At 43.3% G+C, this 16,230-nt stretch overlaps 3 protein-coding genes and 2 long non-coding RNA genes across 5 annotated transcripts; 4 read left to right on the top strand and 1 right to left on the bottom strand.

The window, feature by feature from the left end:
- The first annotated feature begins 327 nt into the window (after window positions 1-327).
- Window positions 328-2,659, top strand: Dok (docking protein homolog). The gene is made up of 3 exons (XM_076903060.1): window positions 328-696; window positions 970-1,143; window positions 1,214-2,659. The coding sequence occupies exons 1-3, from the start codon at window positions 625-627 to the stop codon at window positions 2,657-2,659; spliced, it is 1,692 nt and encodes a 563-aa protein (XP_076759175.1). The 5' UTR covers window positions 328-624.
- A 2,429-nt stretch (window positions 2,660-5,088) lies between these two features.
- Window positions 5,089-6,075, bottom strand: Eca (transmembrane p24 trafficking protein eclair). Its single transcript, XM_076902303.1, has 4 exons — window positions 5,905-6,075; window positions 5,585-5,805; window positions 5,359-5,505; window positions 5,089-5,277 (listed from the first exon to the last, which is right to left on the bottom strand). Exons 1-4 carry the CDS (start codon window positions 6,035-6,037, stop codon window positions 5,128-5,130), a joined length of 651 nt encoding a protein of 216 aa, XP_076758418.1. The 5' UTR covers window positions 6,038-6,075; the 3' UTR covers window positions 5,089-5,127.
- Window positions 6,076-6,199: 124 nt separating this feature from the next.
- On the top strand, window positions 6,200-7,264 carry Ddrgk1 (DDRGK domain containing 1). The gene is made up of 2 exons (XM_076903208.1): window positions 6,200-6,284; window positions 6,432-7,264. Exons 1-2 carry the CDS (start codon window positions 6,200-6,202, stop codon window positions 7,223-7,225), a joined length of 879 nt encoding a protein of 292 aa, XP_076759323.1. The 3' UTR covers window positions 7,226-7,264.
- A 453-nt stretch (window positions 7,265-7,717) lies between these two features.
- Window positions 7,718-8,302, top strand: LOC143427993 (uncharacterized). The gene is made up of 2 exons (XR_013102381.1): window positions 7,718-8,080; window positions 8,201-8,302. It is a non-coding gene; the product is annotated as an uncharacterized LOC143427993 (long non-coding RNA).
- A 105-nt stretch (window positions 8,303-8,407) lies between these two features.
- Window positions 8,408-8,866, top strand: LOC143427992 (uncharacterized). The gene is made up of 2 exons (XR_013102380.1): window positions 8,408-8,567; window positions 8,685-8,866. It is a non-coding gene; the product is annotated as an uncharacterized LOC143427992 (long non-coding RNA).
- The last annotated feature ends 7,364 nt before the right edge of the window (window positions 8,867-16,230 follow it).

The following is a 16,230-nucleotide window of genomic DNA, read 5'->3' as shown; positions in this document are numbered from 1 at the left end:
CTTGGCAAGCATCCTTATGCAAAAGCATGTTGCAACGGCGATCAAAATTCGATGTAAACAAAGTGAAAAGTTGACGAATCGAAATAGGAGAAGGTGAGGAGCGAAAAGTCCGCGGTTCTACGGCCGTTCGTGAGAATTCGGGCGACATCGTGCACCAACGGAGGACGTGTACGTGCGCGCGCGTGCCTGTATTACTCGACAGTTGATTCGGAACGTGTCGGAAGTGGTGCATTCGAGCAAGCAAGGATTAGGTATTCCGTCTCTCCAAGTACGTGTACGCAAGTACGTAGACGCATACATATATTAAATAAATAAGTAACGCGCGCACATAGAGAGGAAGGAATTTTTCTCCTTGGAAATCTAGTCGACGTTAACGTCGGGCTCGAAGCTTTTGTGAAATGTCAAGCACCGTACATTGCGATGGGTTGAATGTGTTCGGGAAAACTGTCAGACTGATCGTAAACGATAGAGCATCGTTCGAAAGCAGAGGCGAGCCAGTGAGAGGAATAGCGGGAACGGGAAAAAGTGGGAGTGAAAGTGGAAAAATTCATTTTTTTCAAATCACAGAAGGAACAAAGACACGCTGCTAGTGATACGCGAGACTGCTGATGTTTCGTGAAAACGATGGAGCCCGAGGAACCTCTGTTACAAGGGATTCTCCTGTTACCACCGCAGGGAATGTTAGGCCAACTCAAGGTTGGTTAACGAGCATCGAGTGGGATAAGAACGTGTAGTTTCGATTTTCCCTATTTTCACCGTCCATACGGACCCTTCTTCTTCTCTTATATTCTTCTAGTACACTTTCCACTTTTCCACTCGAACGAACGAGCATGTCGATCCGTTCAACTGTTCGTTCGTTCTTGTGTATTGGTGACCGTCACGGTGAAATAACCTATAAAGTTCGCACTAGCGCGATTTTTCAAAGACAAACAAGTTTAATTAAGCTTCATTTGTTACGCATTTTTCCAGAAATCGTGGCACAAGAGATTCTGTCAACTTTTCAGAACCAGCAACTATGGGATTAAACGTGTAGAAATTTATGACAATCAAGAGGAGGCTATACTACAATTGCACGCTCCTCGTATCATCACGTTGGATGCATGCATCAAAATAGCACCTAGCAACCAGTCGCATGTGTTTACCGTAAGTAATGAGTAACGCGCCTCGGATGTCTAGTTTGATTTTAGGAAAAACTTTCTCTCTTTGCGTCTAGGTTGTGACAAAGTCAGGTACTCATTACTTTGGGTGCTATACCGAATCTGATATGAGCCATTGGATTACCGCGTTTCAGTTGGTAGCATTTAAAGATAGCGTGTCTAATCAAACTATAGAGGAAAATAATGATCTGTACTGTACCAGCGGAGAGGGTGTATTTTCTGTCAAAGTTGTAGAGACGGACGCGTCCAAACGATGCGGCTTAGAAAGTAGAAATTACACGCTTGTAGTAGCCGCTGTTGATATTAAATTAATGGATGGAGACGTAGTGCTGTTCACCTGGCCTTATCGGTACATCAGGAGGTACGGTTACAAGGATGGAAAGTTCATCTTCGAAGCAGGAAGGAAATGCGAGTCGGGAGAAGGTTCGTTTCGGTTGGAACATAGCAGTCAGCAAGAGATTTTTCGTTGCATGTATTCGAAAATGAGATCGATGAAAAAATTAATGAACGAAGAAAATAATCCAAGCATCGAATGCAACGACGCTCAGTATCATGCAGCTTTATCGATGGAGGCTGGATCTAGAGCGGCGTTACCCCCTTCTCCGAACAGTTCTGCCAACTTAATTGACATTGATTTCTCACCGCAAAATTCTCAGAAACAGTCGAGTGCCTCGTCAAGCTTGGATACTACTACCGGCAGTTTATCTTCCAAAGCTTCCGCGTCTACCGTTAAACCGAAACCGGCTAAACCTCCACGGAAATACGTTTTCACGGGGTTACTCGACAAAAAAAACGTAGATCCCGAACTGTCGGATTTACCTGCCTGCGGAGAATACAAAGCATTGAATCTGGATAACTCACCAGAGTTGTCTCTGAAAACTATAGGAAGCTCTATACTCGACGACGAAGAGAGACACCCTTACGATTTAGTGGAAGTTAGGAACGACGCATGGAAAACCCATGGCATCGACAATATACATCACACGGAGAGATCGAACTCGCTGTTACATTCCGATAAGGACAAAGAAAACGAGGATGATTTCCAATACGAAACGATGATGCCTGTCGCATCGACGCAGAGCTCGGATAGTCCGGCGATTTCCTCGGCGATCAATCATGTACAGTCATGTGCCAAATCGAACGACGAATCCGATTACGATAAGTTGGAACATTTCGGTTCCGCTACTAAAATCAACCAGAAGACATCCGCGTATAAATACGTGACCGCTTTCAATAGCGCGTCCCAAAATTCCCATTCCAGTATTTCTCTGAACAGTACTACTTCGGTGGTAGCCGATGCCAGTACCGCATGGTCTAATTACGAAATCGTCGAAGATATGTCCGCCGTTAGATTAGCCGATGATAGTCACCTCGGATACGGTGTTATTAGAAAAAAAACTAATCATCCCGAGTCTGCATCTGCTGGCAATAATATGGGTCCAAAACATAAAGTATTTAATAATAGCGAATACGCGATTGTATCGAAACCAAAAAGGGTATAAAGATATTTCATAATTCGGATTATTATTCCATTTAATAGTAACTGGATAAATATATCGTTACTTTAGCTCGAGTGGTTTTCAACTCTGAAAGATAACGATGTTTCTCTACTGCTGGTCTATGGTACCGGACTAGCGAGGGTAAACTACTTAAAGTAAACTGCTCTAAACACCGAACCATTCTTTAACGTTGGAAAACCGTAAGAACGAAATCACTATTATCCTCTTCTCTGTGAAGATTAGTTTAAGAAACGCTAGTCCTCTTAATCACCGACGATTCTGTAGGCATCATTTCGTTCAGATGTTTTCCTAATCTTTTCGAGAATTTTTTTTAAATAATATTATTGGTATACTTTAATAATATCGAAATGACTGACTCGTGCCTATTACAGAATATAGTTTTCTAACAAATCAGAATTTCGACAGCGAAGAAAGTTTGCACAACATTTTAGCTGTTTACTCTTATTATCACGATAATAATTATTCTAATACTATTGCGAATATAACAAAAGTTACGTGCCTTCAAATACATTTAACATTTGTAACATCAATTTTCTAAAATGAAACATAGAATTTATATACGTATGCGTGAGTGTGCCTGTGCGAGCGAGTGCGTTGTTGGAAAATAATGCGGCGCGCGCGCGCATTATACAATCGAGAAGCAATAAGTCATTCCTTCTGTTTTTAGTATATCATATATTTTATATATGTATGTATATATATATATATATATATATATATATATATATATATATATATATATATATATATATACACACACACACACACACACACACACACACACACGCATAACACTTGTGTAACATTTAATTACATGTTTCGTACATGTCAATGTTCAATTTTTATAAGAAATCTATTACGTGTATATAAATATATATATATATATATATATGTATATGTATCAACTGATATTCTCGTAATCGTTCAATGCTTTTTCAATTCGGAACTTGCCATATAATTTCTACGTGTGCCAAGATCTGTCGTGTTTATTGATATTACGCTTAGCGATTAAAATATTTTCATGATAAACTGCAGAAATAAATCCATGTAAGATCTGAGATATAGAGATACATATATCGTCAAACTGTACGGTACCGAAAGAGTGTATTTTGCCCTGGACGATCGTAGTCCAAAGGATTAGAAAAAACTCTGCGTGTATTTCGGTAGCGATTGAAATTTTTGATATTATTTTCTTTTCTCACGTAACTTCCAAATTTAGAAAGAAAAGGTAAAAAGAACGTGCGTAACCTAGAATAAATTTATAGGTATTTACAGTTGCTTAAACGTATGTATGTTTTAATTTTTATTTGGAAAAATATGTTGTTCTCCCATCCAATATCTAACCTTAAATCGACTGTATTTTATTTCATTTTATGTTCTATCCTCTCCTCGATTAAATTTTGTTCTCTTTGGTTATTATGTCGTATTAAATCGCACTCCGCTTTGGCAACAACCTCGATGTATCCATCCACATCATTTTGCACCTTTCGGACGGTTTCTCCTTTCGCCGCCAATAGTTTCTCGATATTTTTCTTGTTCTTTAATTCCGCGAACCATCCAAGATTGTCGGCGATTAAATGATTATTTTTACATCCGTCGCAACGGATTATGACTACTCCCTTTTCGTACGCCAATTTCGATATAACTTTCCCGTTTCGAAAGTTGCATTTCTTACACGTAAACATAACCTTCATCTTTCGTTCAACCGTACCGAGCACTTGTTTAGTCGCATCTTGTCTGTGTTCTCGTATCGAATCTTGCGAGGTCGTTTTCGTACAAAGGAAATGTCTCCTGTCAAAGTTGAGATTGAACTTTGCAGCTTGAATGAACGGAATCCGATGCGCGTTTATTAAAGCTAGTCGCAATAGTCCAGCGTGCGTTGACAGTGTTGGCCGCAACATCGACAGAAACATCGTTTCTCCGGTATCTTTTTTCCGCTATTTGTAACTATTTAAAATGTTGTTACACTATTCTGTTGCTTTTCACATTTCACTTGCGTACGAAAGACAAAGTCGAACCGATTATTTATTTTTGTTACACGCTACTTGGACGAATTAGTAGCGCCATCTCTTCAATCTCGATGAGTTTCACTAGTTCGCAACCAGTCCGTCGGTCGTTCAGTTGACCGTGAACGGCAGTTTTAGCTCTATAAACGGGAAATGCTATATAGGATAACGTGAAATCATATTTGAACGTGAGGAAAAATAAAAGAAATCGAGGTTTTTTGAAAATTAATATTTTATTTCTATGTGAAAATCCATTTTATATATTGTCTTAGTTCTACTTAAAGGTTGATCGAGGTCGATTGAATTTGTGTCGACCTGCTTAAATTAATTGTACACGGATTCAATAGAAATGCTTGAAAATTTGATCACTCGCCTTGTATACCTGCGTGTTTCCTTTCAGGTTTCATTTCGAGTAAATCGTAAATATTATTGTTAGTTAAGAAATTACACCAATTTCTTTGCTTCGAAGAAACTCTTCAAGTGTCTCATTTGCCATGCACCCATTAGCAATAAAACCGCCGATTGTGCGAGAGACCACCAGAAAACACGGCGATGGGTACTTTCTGACGTTTGTCTGAAACGTTCCTCTCGATACTGGAACGAGCGAAGAAACGGTATATGGATGGATTCTTTCTTAACGGACCGTTAATAAGAAATAATGAAACTATCGATTACCCTCTGGTAGTTTTGTTCCTTTGTTATTTGTTCGACCTGATCGAGAAGCTGACGTATCCTTAACTGTAGCTCGGTAAACTTCTCCCTCTGCGCTGTATTGGTATAATCGATGGCGTGTTCGCCGACTTGTATGTCCAAATGCACCCGCTATAGAATCATGGAATCGAACGAGCAACGAATAAATAACAAATAAATAAATACGTATACGCGTATAGTTTTATCGTACCAGTTGCGTGCCACTGAACCAAGAACTACTGTTGGAGTACAGGCAAATAACGTGTTCGCCCGGTGTATGAGATGTGAAAGAAATCCTTCCCTCCGAACTGTATACTCTGGACAAGATCGTTTTATCATCTGGATCACGAACTTCGACGTGCATGCCCATTCCAGGGCTGCTCGGTGCGAAACCGCCGGTTCTTGGATCGTATAATTCGACTTTGTAATTGACTAGAAAGAAGAAAAATAAAGAGCAAGATCGAGTTGTTTAGTTAGTAAGCCAAGTAGTAGTAGTAGTAGTAGTAGTAGTAGTAGTAGCAGCAGTAGTACCTAAAACAGTTGTCTCATCTGGAATATCTTCGATGAAACATTTTCGTTCGGTCTCGCCGATGTGAAAATAAAGTCCCGTCCCATATTCGAGTAGACAGAGAAGCACGAAAAATCTACCTCCGTACTTTATCATAATTAACCTCGTCGGGTACTGTTTAAAATAACGAGTGAACAATTCCGAATGAAAATATGTACGGCGGCACACGTCACCTTCGAAAACAATCGGACGGCTAGGTTCACGTACGCGGCGCTACTGAGCCACCGAGCATTATCGATAATCGAAGAAGGAAGAGAAATGGACGTGACGTTGTTAACGTGTTTCGCTCTTTTAATTATTCTGCTGATCCTCGTTTTTACAGTATTCGTAGGACAAAAATCTGGTAGGATGTTTACATATATAGAACTGTAATATCATTCGTATCGGACGTACCTTTGAACCATAACCAATTTGAAGATTCCTAACCTTTAAACGAAACCTAACCGTAAAGTGGCATGTTTTAATGTCGTTTGAAATATGTGTTTTGTAGCATCAAGGGGAAAAGAAAGGAATGTGCCACCGGTGAGACGAGCCGCGGGACAAAGGAACGCGAGACGTCGTATGCAGAGTACCGCGAATCGACAAACCCGCGAGGAGGAGGAGCTGGAGGAGGAGGAGGAGGATGGATCTGGGAACGAAGCAAACGACGAAGCGGACGAAAAGCCGACGGTAGCCGATTGGAAGATCGGTGCAAAGAAGAGGGCTAAACTGGTAGCCAAAGCGGAGAAAAAAGTTCAAAGGGAAGCAGCCGAAAGGGAAAGAGAAGAACGGAAGAAAAGGGAGCAAATTTTGCAGGAAGAAAGGGAGAAACGATACGAAAAGGAACGAGAGGAAGAATCGAGACTAGAGGAGGCGGAGAGAAAAGCCAGGGAAGAGAGAGAGAGGAAAGAATACGAGGAATACGTGAAAATGAAAGAAACGTTTAGTATAGAAGAAGAGGGCTACGACGAAGAAGAGAAGGAAGGGGAGGAAAATTTGTTGATGGAATTTGTCGAGTACATCAAACGAAACAAGGTGGTAGTTCTGGAGGATTTGGCCGCGTACTTTGGCTTAAAAACCGCGAGCGTAGTCGAAAGGATACAAGAATTGAGAGCTAATGGGAATTTAACGGGAGTAATCGACGATAGGGGTAAATTCATTTACATCTCTCGGGAGGAACTGGATGCTGTAGCAAAGTTCATCAGGCAACGCGGTAGGGTCGGTATTACCGAACTAGCGGAGAATTCGAACCGTTTGATCAATCTTAATCCAGGGAATCAAAGTGGGACGATAGAAGCTACGTAGTAAAACGCACTGCTCTCACCTAGAAAGACTGAACACGCAATGCTGTGAGCAACAGAAGCTGTATATATCATTTAATTGTAAAGACCACTTTTTTAATGATTAAATAGAACTCGATATTTAATGTTTTTTAGTTAACTGGAACGTTTGAATAATGGGAATTAAATGAAATTAAGAAGCAATTAAAATTAATTGATATTGATCGATAAAGAATTTTAGTTGCTTCGAAGGAAGGAACCTTCTGACGATAGGATCGATCGATGTTGCATCAGATACTGGTTTGCATTTAGATGCAAGTTACACGCGCTATTTTTTGTTTTTATCTTTCCTGAATGTATAATTTATATCGTTCGTATATCGGTGTTGACGTTGACGTTGACATTGTCGCGAAACTGCGCCGATGGAATTGTTTTACGTATCCGTCCGGTATTACCTCTGGTTGAAAAAAAAAACACGTGTTCAACTAGCCTTTCCTGTATGGATAGCGACCAGACTTGTTCGTTAATCAACGCGCATTATTAATAAGTTTATTCGCGAAAAATACAGTCGTTCTCGATCGAGTTGACCCCCACTCGGTACCGGGGCTTGATCCGCAAAGAAGGGGACGCGCGGAGACCTATGTAAAAGCTCGCGGAGTTGCCGGGGAACACCTGTTTAGTTCCCTCGAAGATTCAGCGCCGACTCGTTCCGTTTTCAAATTCCGTTATCAAAGAGGAACTGCAATTTCACGGTTGAAATTAGTTTGTTGGTAACTCGAGTGTTACAGTGTTTCGCGACAATCAACTAGACCTATGTGTCGATGAGGTGCAAAGTCTTGGATTGTCAAGGCAACTCCCCGACATTTTTACCCAGCGTTAGGTAAGTAGACTGAAAACAGGTTTCCTACTACTCGGATTTCGATCCTTCTTCGAGAATCGTCGAATAGCACCGATTACGCAAACCTTTCTACGCTCGTCACCTATTTCTTTCTTTACGCAGACTTGCTAAAAACCTTCGTACTCGTAAGGGGAGTCGACGCGGTAACGCTGGAAATCGTTTAGAATTGCTAGTATTGGTCCATTTGCATCACGTTCCGTAGAGTGAGTACACGAAGAAGAAACGGAAGGAACATTCATCGAAATCTAACTTTTAAATAAATCCAACTTTCGATTATAGGAAAACGGCCGGTGATCCTATATTGACATTGACATTAACTACACTCACTGATAGCATCAGAGGTTAGAGATTCGTGGCGTTATATTCGACAAATTTCCGAATACAGGCGGAGGAGAGTGGTATAGAAAATTGCAATGGTGCACGCAAACATCAACGATATTACGATCAAGGAACCATACGGGAGCATCAAGTACTTACGTTTATCCTCTCTCTCTCTCTCTCTCTCTCTTTCCGTTTCTTTTTCTTTTCCTTTTTTTTGTCTTTTTTTTTTGTCTAACAAAGTTATTTTAATTCATGGTGCACACAGAAAAGATAAGAATGGACACGCATCGTCGGAGCATCGGCAACTGTCTCAACAGCAGTCGGCAAATAAAAATGACAAGTACGGATCCTGGGGACCAGTATACAAGAACAAGCAGAACTTTGTTGACATGCACATTTGTTAATCAACATCTTCTGTAATATATTTTCAAAATGTTGAAATGTAAAGTTTCCTGGAGATTGACTCGAACGGTTGACTTGAATCATCGATTCAGCGACATTCAAATGAATAAATAATTGTTCCATCCTTGAACGTCCCCAAGCGGTACAATAATTTTCTATCACCATACGATTCTGATTTGTTGGGAAAACGAGAAAGAGAACGGAGATTTTATAAATGGTTTAATCTATTGAATTATTGTTAAAGTTTGGTAAACATTGGAGGAAAGTTGTTGGAAACGAAGGAAAGACTCGACGGATGACTCGACCGAGTGTACATTTGGTAAAATTAGGAATAGCTAGACCGAGGGCCAAAGGAACAGGGGAAAGGGGAGATGGAGTCTCCCCGGGTGGGGAAAGCGGCGAGGAAGAAAAAAGCTTCTGGACAAACGAGAGAGCTTTGCCGTGGGTATATGCAGTTTGGGAAGAACGACAGAGGGGAACGTAACGCAGTCGTTGAAAACACGTCGAATGGTTCGGTGTTCCTCCGAATGGAGGCTCGGGGGCAAAACGGTATTCGAATTAACCTTCGAGTGGGTTTATCTGTTCGTTTAGAAATTTTCGCTTCTTTTCAAACTGACGCGGGAGAGAATTGAACGGAAAGAGAGAACTAAGAAAAGAAAAAGTGTCGTTGCTCGGTGGAACGCGAGGTAGCCGCGAGTCGACGTCCCGACGCTGCTATTTCGAGGCTGAAACACACCGGTAAGCTTTTGTCCGATAGCTACTTACAGAGTGCCGCTCTCTTTCTCTCTCTCTCTCTCTCTCTCTCTCTCTCTCTTTATCGGCGAATTTCAGGTGCATGAAAGCGGTTTGAATCGATTTAAAAGTCCCTTTTCCGAGATGCCAATTCCACCAATCGATCGCGATTCTTTGAATACCTACGATAGAGATCGCGAGAAATCTGTTATTAGGGGTTTGTTTCTCTTTCTTTTTATTGTTAGCTCTCCATCGCTTATCAGACAGTATGTATGGACACATAGAAACGATGCAAGAGTTTTGTTTTCATTCAAAGCACGACTCGGTATTCGCGGAACGAATCTGCTTCTCGATCAGCTGAAACGAGTCGTCCAGTAACCGTGAAAGGGTGGAGAGCGAGCCTCGAGATCCTGGGATGCAGAGAGACCGGAAATAGAGTTTCCTCCGTACGGCACGGCGCGATGATCCCTCGGTTGAACGCGGGGAACAAGCACATCCCATTTGCGTGCCGAAGGGCGGCAGTCACGTCTAAATTCCCTCGTCACCCTTCTCTCCCTAGTTCACGCGCGCTGTCGATGTAGGTAGGGCGAAATCGAAATGCTATTTTTGTCGGCAACCAACGGTTACCCCGGTAGGCACCCTCTTGCAAGCAGCCGGAGATCGTGACCCGTGCCACGGCGATATCCCCGATTCTTATAGCCACGTGTTCAAGAAAAATTCGGAAAAATCGATCTAGAAAACTTTGCTCCGGTCAATTGTTACAAGTCTCGCGGCAAGTCTAATCGATACGTTGATATAAAATTAATCAAAATTGAACGTTTGTTTCCACGAGATTGTTTTAATGGAATAGAGATGGAGAGAGAGAGAGAGAGAGAGAGAGAGAGAGAGGTACCGCTGAAAATAGGAAACACCTGAACCCTTGGTCTATACTTACTCGAAAGCATGCCGGGGTGCCTATCGGAAGGCGCCTCGTCGACGTTGAAAAACACCCCATCGATTCATGGTCCCCGTAAGAAATTCAATCTTCAAACACGAAAGAGCCTAAATATAACCAGGAAGTAATGTCGGTAGCAATTTACGTATGTTCCCATCCCGTCACCTTCTGGAGCCAGCACGCGCGTAAACCACGTGGTAACAGGGCTAAACCCCTGACAGAAGAGCCTGGAGAAGGCACGTGCCCGTAAAGGGCAGATAACTAGTAAATGGCGTTTCAGCCATCAAGGAGCAGGATAGATGGCTCGGACGCAACTAAGTACGGTGCAACCCAGGAAACGTGTTCAATTTATTATGCACCTCTACTATACATATCGTTCCATCGAATCGAAGGATAGAGGAACAAAATTATACGGTTCTCGTGAGAACTCGTTGACAGGAGCTACAGAATAAAACGGAAGCAAACGTGCATCCTGTTGTTAGCGTGGCCGGTTACACATCAATTACAACACAGTTGCGTGCGATCACGCGAATTATTTCGTTCCCCCTGACTATACCAGCCAATTCTCCAATTTTCTCAAATAAACTCTGAAAACAGTCGTACTATACCCGTGGATGGAAAATAATGCGAAACAATTGCTGCGGAGAAAATTCGTCTAGAAACTTTACCGACGTATTCCTCGCGCATTCCTAAAGGCAACCGTTTAAAAATATCAATTCTTGGAACGTCCCTTCTTTCTTCTCTTTGTTCCATGTATATCCATCTATATGTGCACACCGCGCATCCAGACCCCCCGCGAATCTAAAGGCGTGGTTACAACCATCGGTTCTGTATTTCATGTATATATCTACGTACACGTGCATCCGCTCTTCTACCGTACAAAGACGGATAGAAATGATGTGCTTAAATTAGCCACCGAAAGGAAATACGCGTACGCACGTACGTCGGTTCAGTTGTTTTTCCAACAAGGACAATCAAAAGCGACGGTCTTCCTTTTAAATTTTGCCGAACATGAGAACAGAGAGTTACGTCTGTTAGTAAAAATGTATATATTTTTTTAAACCTATATCGTTTGCCTCGACCAATCTACGTGGATAATGAATATTTGGTTTTTTCGCCAGGCGAAACGCGTAAGATCGTGTACCTACAGCCGGTAAATTGTTAAACTAACGACGATGTTCGTTCTTACGGTGATCGCATCTCGGAAGAATGACGGTTGTCCTACCCGAAATAGATCTCGTATCCCGTATCCCGTATCCCGAAGACGAAGGCGGCTCGTAGCTGTACGCGTGGCCAAAGTGGTTGCTAGGGGAAAAACGAAACGCCTCTTTCGATAAGTTTAATAATTTAAAACGTGAAATCTGCAACGCGACGCGAATCCAAATAACACCGAACGAATAATATTATAGTAGTCATTTTCGAATAAACGAGACTTTTCTTACGATTTACGTAAAAATTATTATCGCAGATGCACATGACTGATCTGAAACATTCTCTAACGTATAAATAGCTAATTATTTATTATTATTATTATTATTATTATTATTATTATTATTATTATTATTATTATTATTTCATTTATACTTTCCATAGAACAGATTATGCACGACTATGTAACTGTATGCTTTATGGAAATGTGCTATACGATGGTCAAATATGTTGGTCGGAATCAGGTGAAGCAAAAAGAACAGAGTTGTCTGGTGGAAGTTACACAAGTTACAGGAATTTACTGGTTTTCGTTGAATTTAATCGGTAGACAGAATGCGCAAGCCTCAGGAAAGAAGTCCCAACAAACACTATATCTGGCATTCTGAGTCACAGCAACATACCCAGACAACACAACATACGGTAATGCCACAGGGGGGGTATCACCAGGATTACACGTTTAAATGCACCAGAACAGCACGCAGTGCCAATGCCGTTCATTCATCAATTTTGTCGTTCATGGAGTGATGTCACGTGGCGCAAGTGACATCACAGTGCTCTTACTATGACGAGGTGGTGTTGCCAGGATGTATATTTCAATTTCAATTTTATCCTAATTTATTGTATGTTTTAGTAGTTTTATTGTAATTCATTCTATATTTCCCGCTTTAGAGGAAAGCTATAAGAAAGAGTGGGACAGATTATACCGACCTTACTGAAGAACCCCTGGCGTCATCTCCGTGAAAAGTGCCCAAACCGGTCGCACATAATTGTCGATAGCGAAGTAAACTACTCAAGGGCTACTAGCGCCATCTGTTGAAGGAGCGCTGAAACTGGTCGGGGATTAGTTTCACTACTCTTCGCAGAGATGGCGCTAGTAGTCCGTGAGTAGTTTACTTCGCTGTCGATAATTATGTGCGACCGGTTTGAGCACTTTTCACGGGGATGGCGCCAGGGACTCTAGAGTGAGGTCAGCATCATCTATCTCACTTTTTGTTACAGCTTTCTTATATATCTTTCTCTTTCCCTCTCTTACCTCTAAAGCGGGAAATATCAAATAAATTGCAATAAAACTATTGAAATATACATCCTGACAAAGTTGTGTTGTCGGGGCATAGTTGTGCATAGAGTCGGTATTGGGAAGCTTTAAATACTACGCGTAAAATCTGTTTGCGCCTTTTCTTTTTTTTTCTTTTCTTTTCTTTTCTTTTCATTTCCTTTCCATTGAAAATATTTGAACATTCTGTTACAGTTCGTATTACCAATGAACAACCGAGTCGAAGAATCATTTATTTAAAATTGTACACGATGAGAGCACGAGACTCGATCGTATATACTCCCGTGTCCCTCGGACCAGATACCGACGACGAGGAGACGTTAGTCAACGCGGAAGTTTACAACAATGGTGAGTCTGTAAACAGAAGGCTATGCCTAGGGATAGTTTGACATTTTACTTGATAAAAATCCAATTTAATATCGAGTACCAAGTAAATGGAGAGTAACATTTGTGTCGGCAAATGGTAAGCAGCGTCGTTCTCGATTTTCATTCGAGGTGGTATCGAGACGGAAGGAAAGGGGGTTAAGAAAAAATGATCGATTTTTGGCCTCTATTCGGTTAGATAGGTGTCGCGTGAGTCAGAGCACACCTACACGGGTTCCGAATTCGAAGTTTGCGATTGCGATGGAGGGGCAGGATAAAAGGAGGCGTGGCTCGGTGTCCGCGCAATAGATATTTTCCGCAAGTTTTCCTTCTCGCGGGTTCTCGCGGGTTCTCGTGGGACACAGGTAAACGGGTTACCGAATGAACGAGCCCCAGATGGTGGACCCGAAAACGCAATGGCATCTAGACCGAGGACGCGCGACGCAGGAGACTGTATCTTGCCGATCGCACGATCTTTCTGGTTTCATGCTGGACACGTAGCGGGCGCATGCCACGTACGTACCGTGCTCGCATAAATACCGCGGTGGACCGTGGCTTTCAGCGCCCTCGAGTAGGATCGAGGATCTCGAGCACGTAGAATCGAGGTACGGCCCCGGGAGAGAACGCCTAGGAGCGGCTTGTGGCGTGCGTGCGCGCGCCCAACGACCGGAGAGATGGTAACGAGCCGTTTTACCTCTTCTTTCCTCGGGATAAACGCGATACACCTTTTTATCTCGACGAGCCTTCCCGTTCAGCCTTCTCTTCTCCGGCGAAGCCAAGTATCGCCTAAATCTCTGGAAAGCTTAACGGGCAAACGCGAATCGATCGAGTGCTCTTGGTTAGTTAATTGGGTCGCGGCACGAACGTAACGAAAATTTCGTGAAAGTCAGTCGATACATAATCGATTGGAGCCAAGCGAGCGTTACACTTTTCTCCCGGACGAGATACCACGGAGTTCCAACTAGAGAGTTGGAACAACCTGTCGAGGGGTCGCGTACGCGCGTCTGTCTACGATGCTTGTTGTCCGTCCGGTGCCTATGCGCCGCGATCGAAGCGTATCCAGGGCTCTTGAATGAAAGAAGGATTCGAACGACTGAATGAACCGCGCTAAGCGGTGTTGCGAGGCGTGGCGTGGAAGGAGTGACGGTGCGGTGCGGCGCGACGTGTAGGAGCGAGCGTGGGCGAACGCACGTTTCTGCCACGTCCTCTTGTTAGTTTTCAGGACTTTGCACCGTAAACGAGCCTGTAACGCGTGTACGTACGGGCGTCGATCTGTCTCCGATCGAGAATTTATAATGGTGGAAGTTGACTCGGTATGTAAATGAGAAATGTACCCTTCTTAATTCGTGGATCGATGTTTACGGCGATCGACCGCATACGTACCTACATACGTTCGGGGACAAGCTTAATTCGTGTTCGCGTGTACACGCTCGTTCGTTCATTCAGCCTGATGAATGCAACACCGGTTGGAAAACCGGTGTCTCGTTTCCTTCCTCGTTCCCATCCCTCCTGGACCTGGTAGTTTCGAGCAGCCAGTGCTACTGGCCCATGGCACACGTACGCGATATACGGACGTGCGAAATTACGCTCCGTACTCGTACGTGACAATCGTATGCGTGTACTTGTTTATGGCAGCGGTCTTTCCAAAATGAATCGGTTGCAGCTGATCGCTCGGGGATTCATCCGTTCTCGAAACGCGGTGTCGCATTCGACTTTCACGTTTACAGATAAACAGGTTGACGCAACAGGATGCAGGCTGGGAGAAATGTTGGTTGCTCGGTGATCCTGTTCGAGTCGTGAGCGACGAACAAATATCTGTTAACAGCGGTTCGTTGAATAGCGGTGATTTCAGAATACGATCCGGGCATGATCGTCGCAGGAAATTCGTACGTACGTGGGTGAGCAATCTTGTCGTATATCGTCTCCTATCGTGGACGAACGATTTAACGTTTAACGTATCGTCCACGCAGCCAATTGCGCGTAATGCGTCGGTAGAGCTCGAAGTAACGCGAATAATTTCCTCTGATCGGCCGTTTGGCACGCCGTTCGAGCATCACGGTATGGTAGGTCAAACCTTTTGCTACCGTTCTATTCCGTGATATATTACTATGTGTTGGTTCTAATGGAAAAACGCGACGCTAAAGAGCGTGTACGAAAGTGTGTATCGCACCTTTCGTTCGTAGGCCAGCGTGGCGGATGCGGGTGGGCGGACCGGGATCGAGCTTGCTGTAACGGCGGTGCAACGAAACCGAAGAGCCCACGCTGAAACGTGCAACGAGCATCGGTAATTGGACGGGTCTTTTTCGCGTCTACGTTTTTTTTTTACCACGAGTAGTAATAGTAGAAGTAGTGGTAGTAGTAGTAGTAGTAGTAGTAATAGTAGTAGTAGTAGTAGTAGGTAAACCACGCCGGGACGCGGTGCAACCTGCTACCTCTGGAGGATTCTTTTTGCTCTGGAGGAAGAGCGGGAAGTTTGTGCCGCGAGACCCGTATAAGGACCGCGACTTGCACCGGATTCTCGGACTGTTGCCTTCGAGTAGACGTCGGTACACGTTCAGCTCTCTTTTGCTCACCTTCGGCTAGAAATTGGAATTGTCTCACTCGTTTAGAGATGAATTCTGCAATGATTGCGCGCGACTGGAACCTGTTACATGCGCGGGCTGTTAGACGGGAGCCATGGGCCCCGACGCGGTGCGCCGCGGTGCGCCGCGGTGCGCCGCTTAATAATACAACCGGTGTATAACCTGTTCTCGGTGTCACGGCTCGGCGCGGCGCGGCGATTCGGAGATCGGCTCGAACCCGAAGGGTCTAACAAGTATCTGACAAGGCATAGGTTATCAAATTTATTATTGAATTTTTTACCGAATTGATGTATCATCCCCCCGAAGTGGAAGTTGG

The sequence above is a fragment of the Xylocopa sonorina genome, chromosome 10 (genome assembly GCF_050948175.1).
Source record: "Xylocopa sonorina isolate GNS202 chromosome 10, iyXylSono1_principal, whole genome shotgun sequence".
NCBI classification, from domain to species: Eukaryota; Metazoa; Arthropoda; class Insecta; order Hymenoptera; family Apidae; genus Xylocopa; species Xylocopa sonorina.
Note: the sequence above shows the minus strand (reverse complement) of the source record. Positions and strands in the feature narration are given on the sequence as shown.

Excerpts from the sequence above, each read along its gene's own strand:
- Ddrgk1 (XM_076903208.1), top strand. The coding sequence starts at position 6,200 with ATGGACGTGACGTTGTTAACGTGTTTCGCTCTTTTAATTATTCTGCTG. Across the intron at positions 6,285-6,431 it reads ATTCGTAGGACAAAAATCTG|CATCAAGGGGAAAAGAAAGG; the intron begins GTAGGATGTTTA and ends TGTGTTTTGTAG.
- Dok (XM_076903060.1), top strand. The coding sequence starts at position 625 with ATGGAGCCCGAGGAACCTCTGTTACAAGGGATTCTCCTGTTACCACCG. Across the intron at positions 697-969 it reads GAATGTTAGGCCAACTCAAG|AAATCGTGGCACAAGAGATT; the intron begins GTTGGTTAACGA and ends GCATTTTTCCAG. Across the intron at positions 1,144-1,213 it reads ACCAGTCGCATGTGTTTACC|GTTGTGACAAAGTCAGGTAC; the intron begins GTAAGTAATGAG and ends CTTTGCGTCTAG.
- Eca (XM_076902303.1), bottom strand. The coding sequence starts at position 6,037 with ATGATAAAGTACGGAGGTAGATTTTTCGTGCTTCTCTGTCTACTCGAA. Across the intron at positions 5,506-5,584 it reads GGTTCAGTGGCACGCAACTG|CGGGTGCATTTGGACATACA; the intron begins GTACGATAAAAC and ends ATGATTCTATAG. Across the intron at positions 5,278-5,358 it reads AGGAACAAAACTACCAGAGG|TATCGAGAGGAACGTTTCAG; the intron begins GTAATCGATAGT and ends CGCTCGTTCCAG.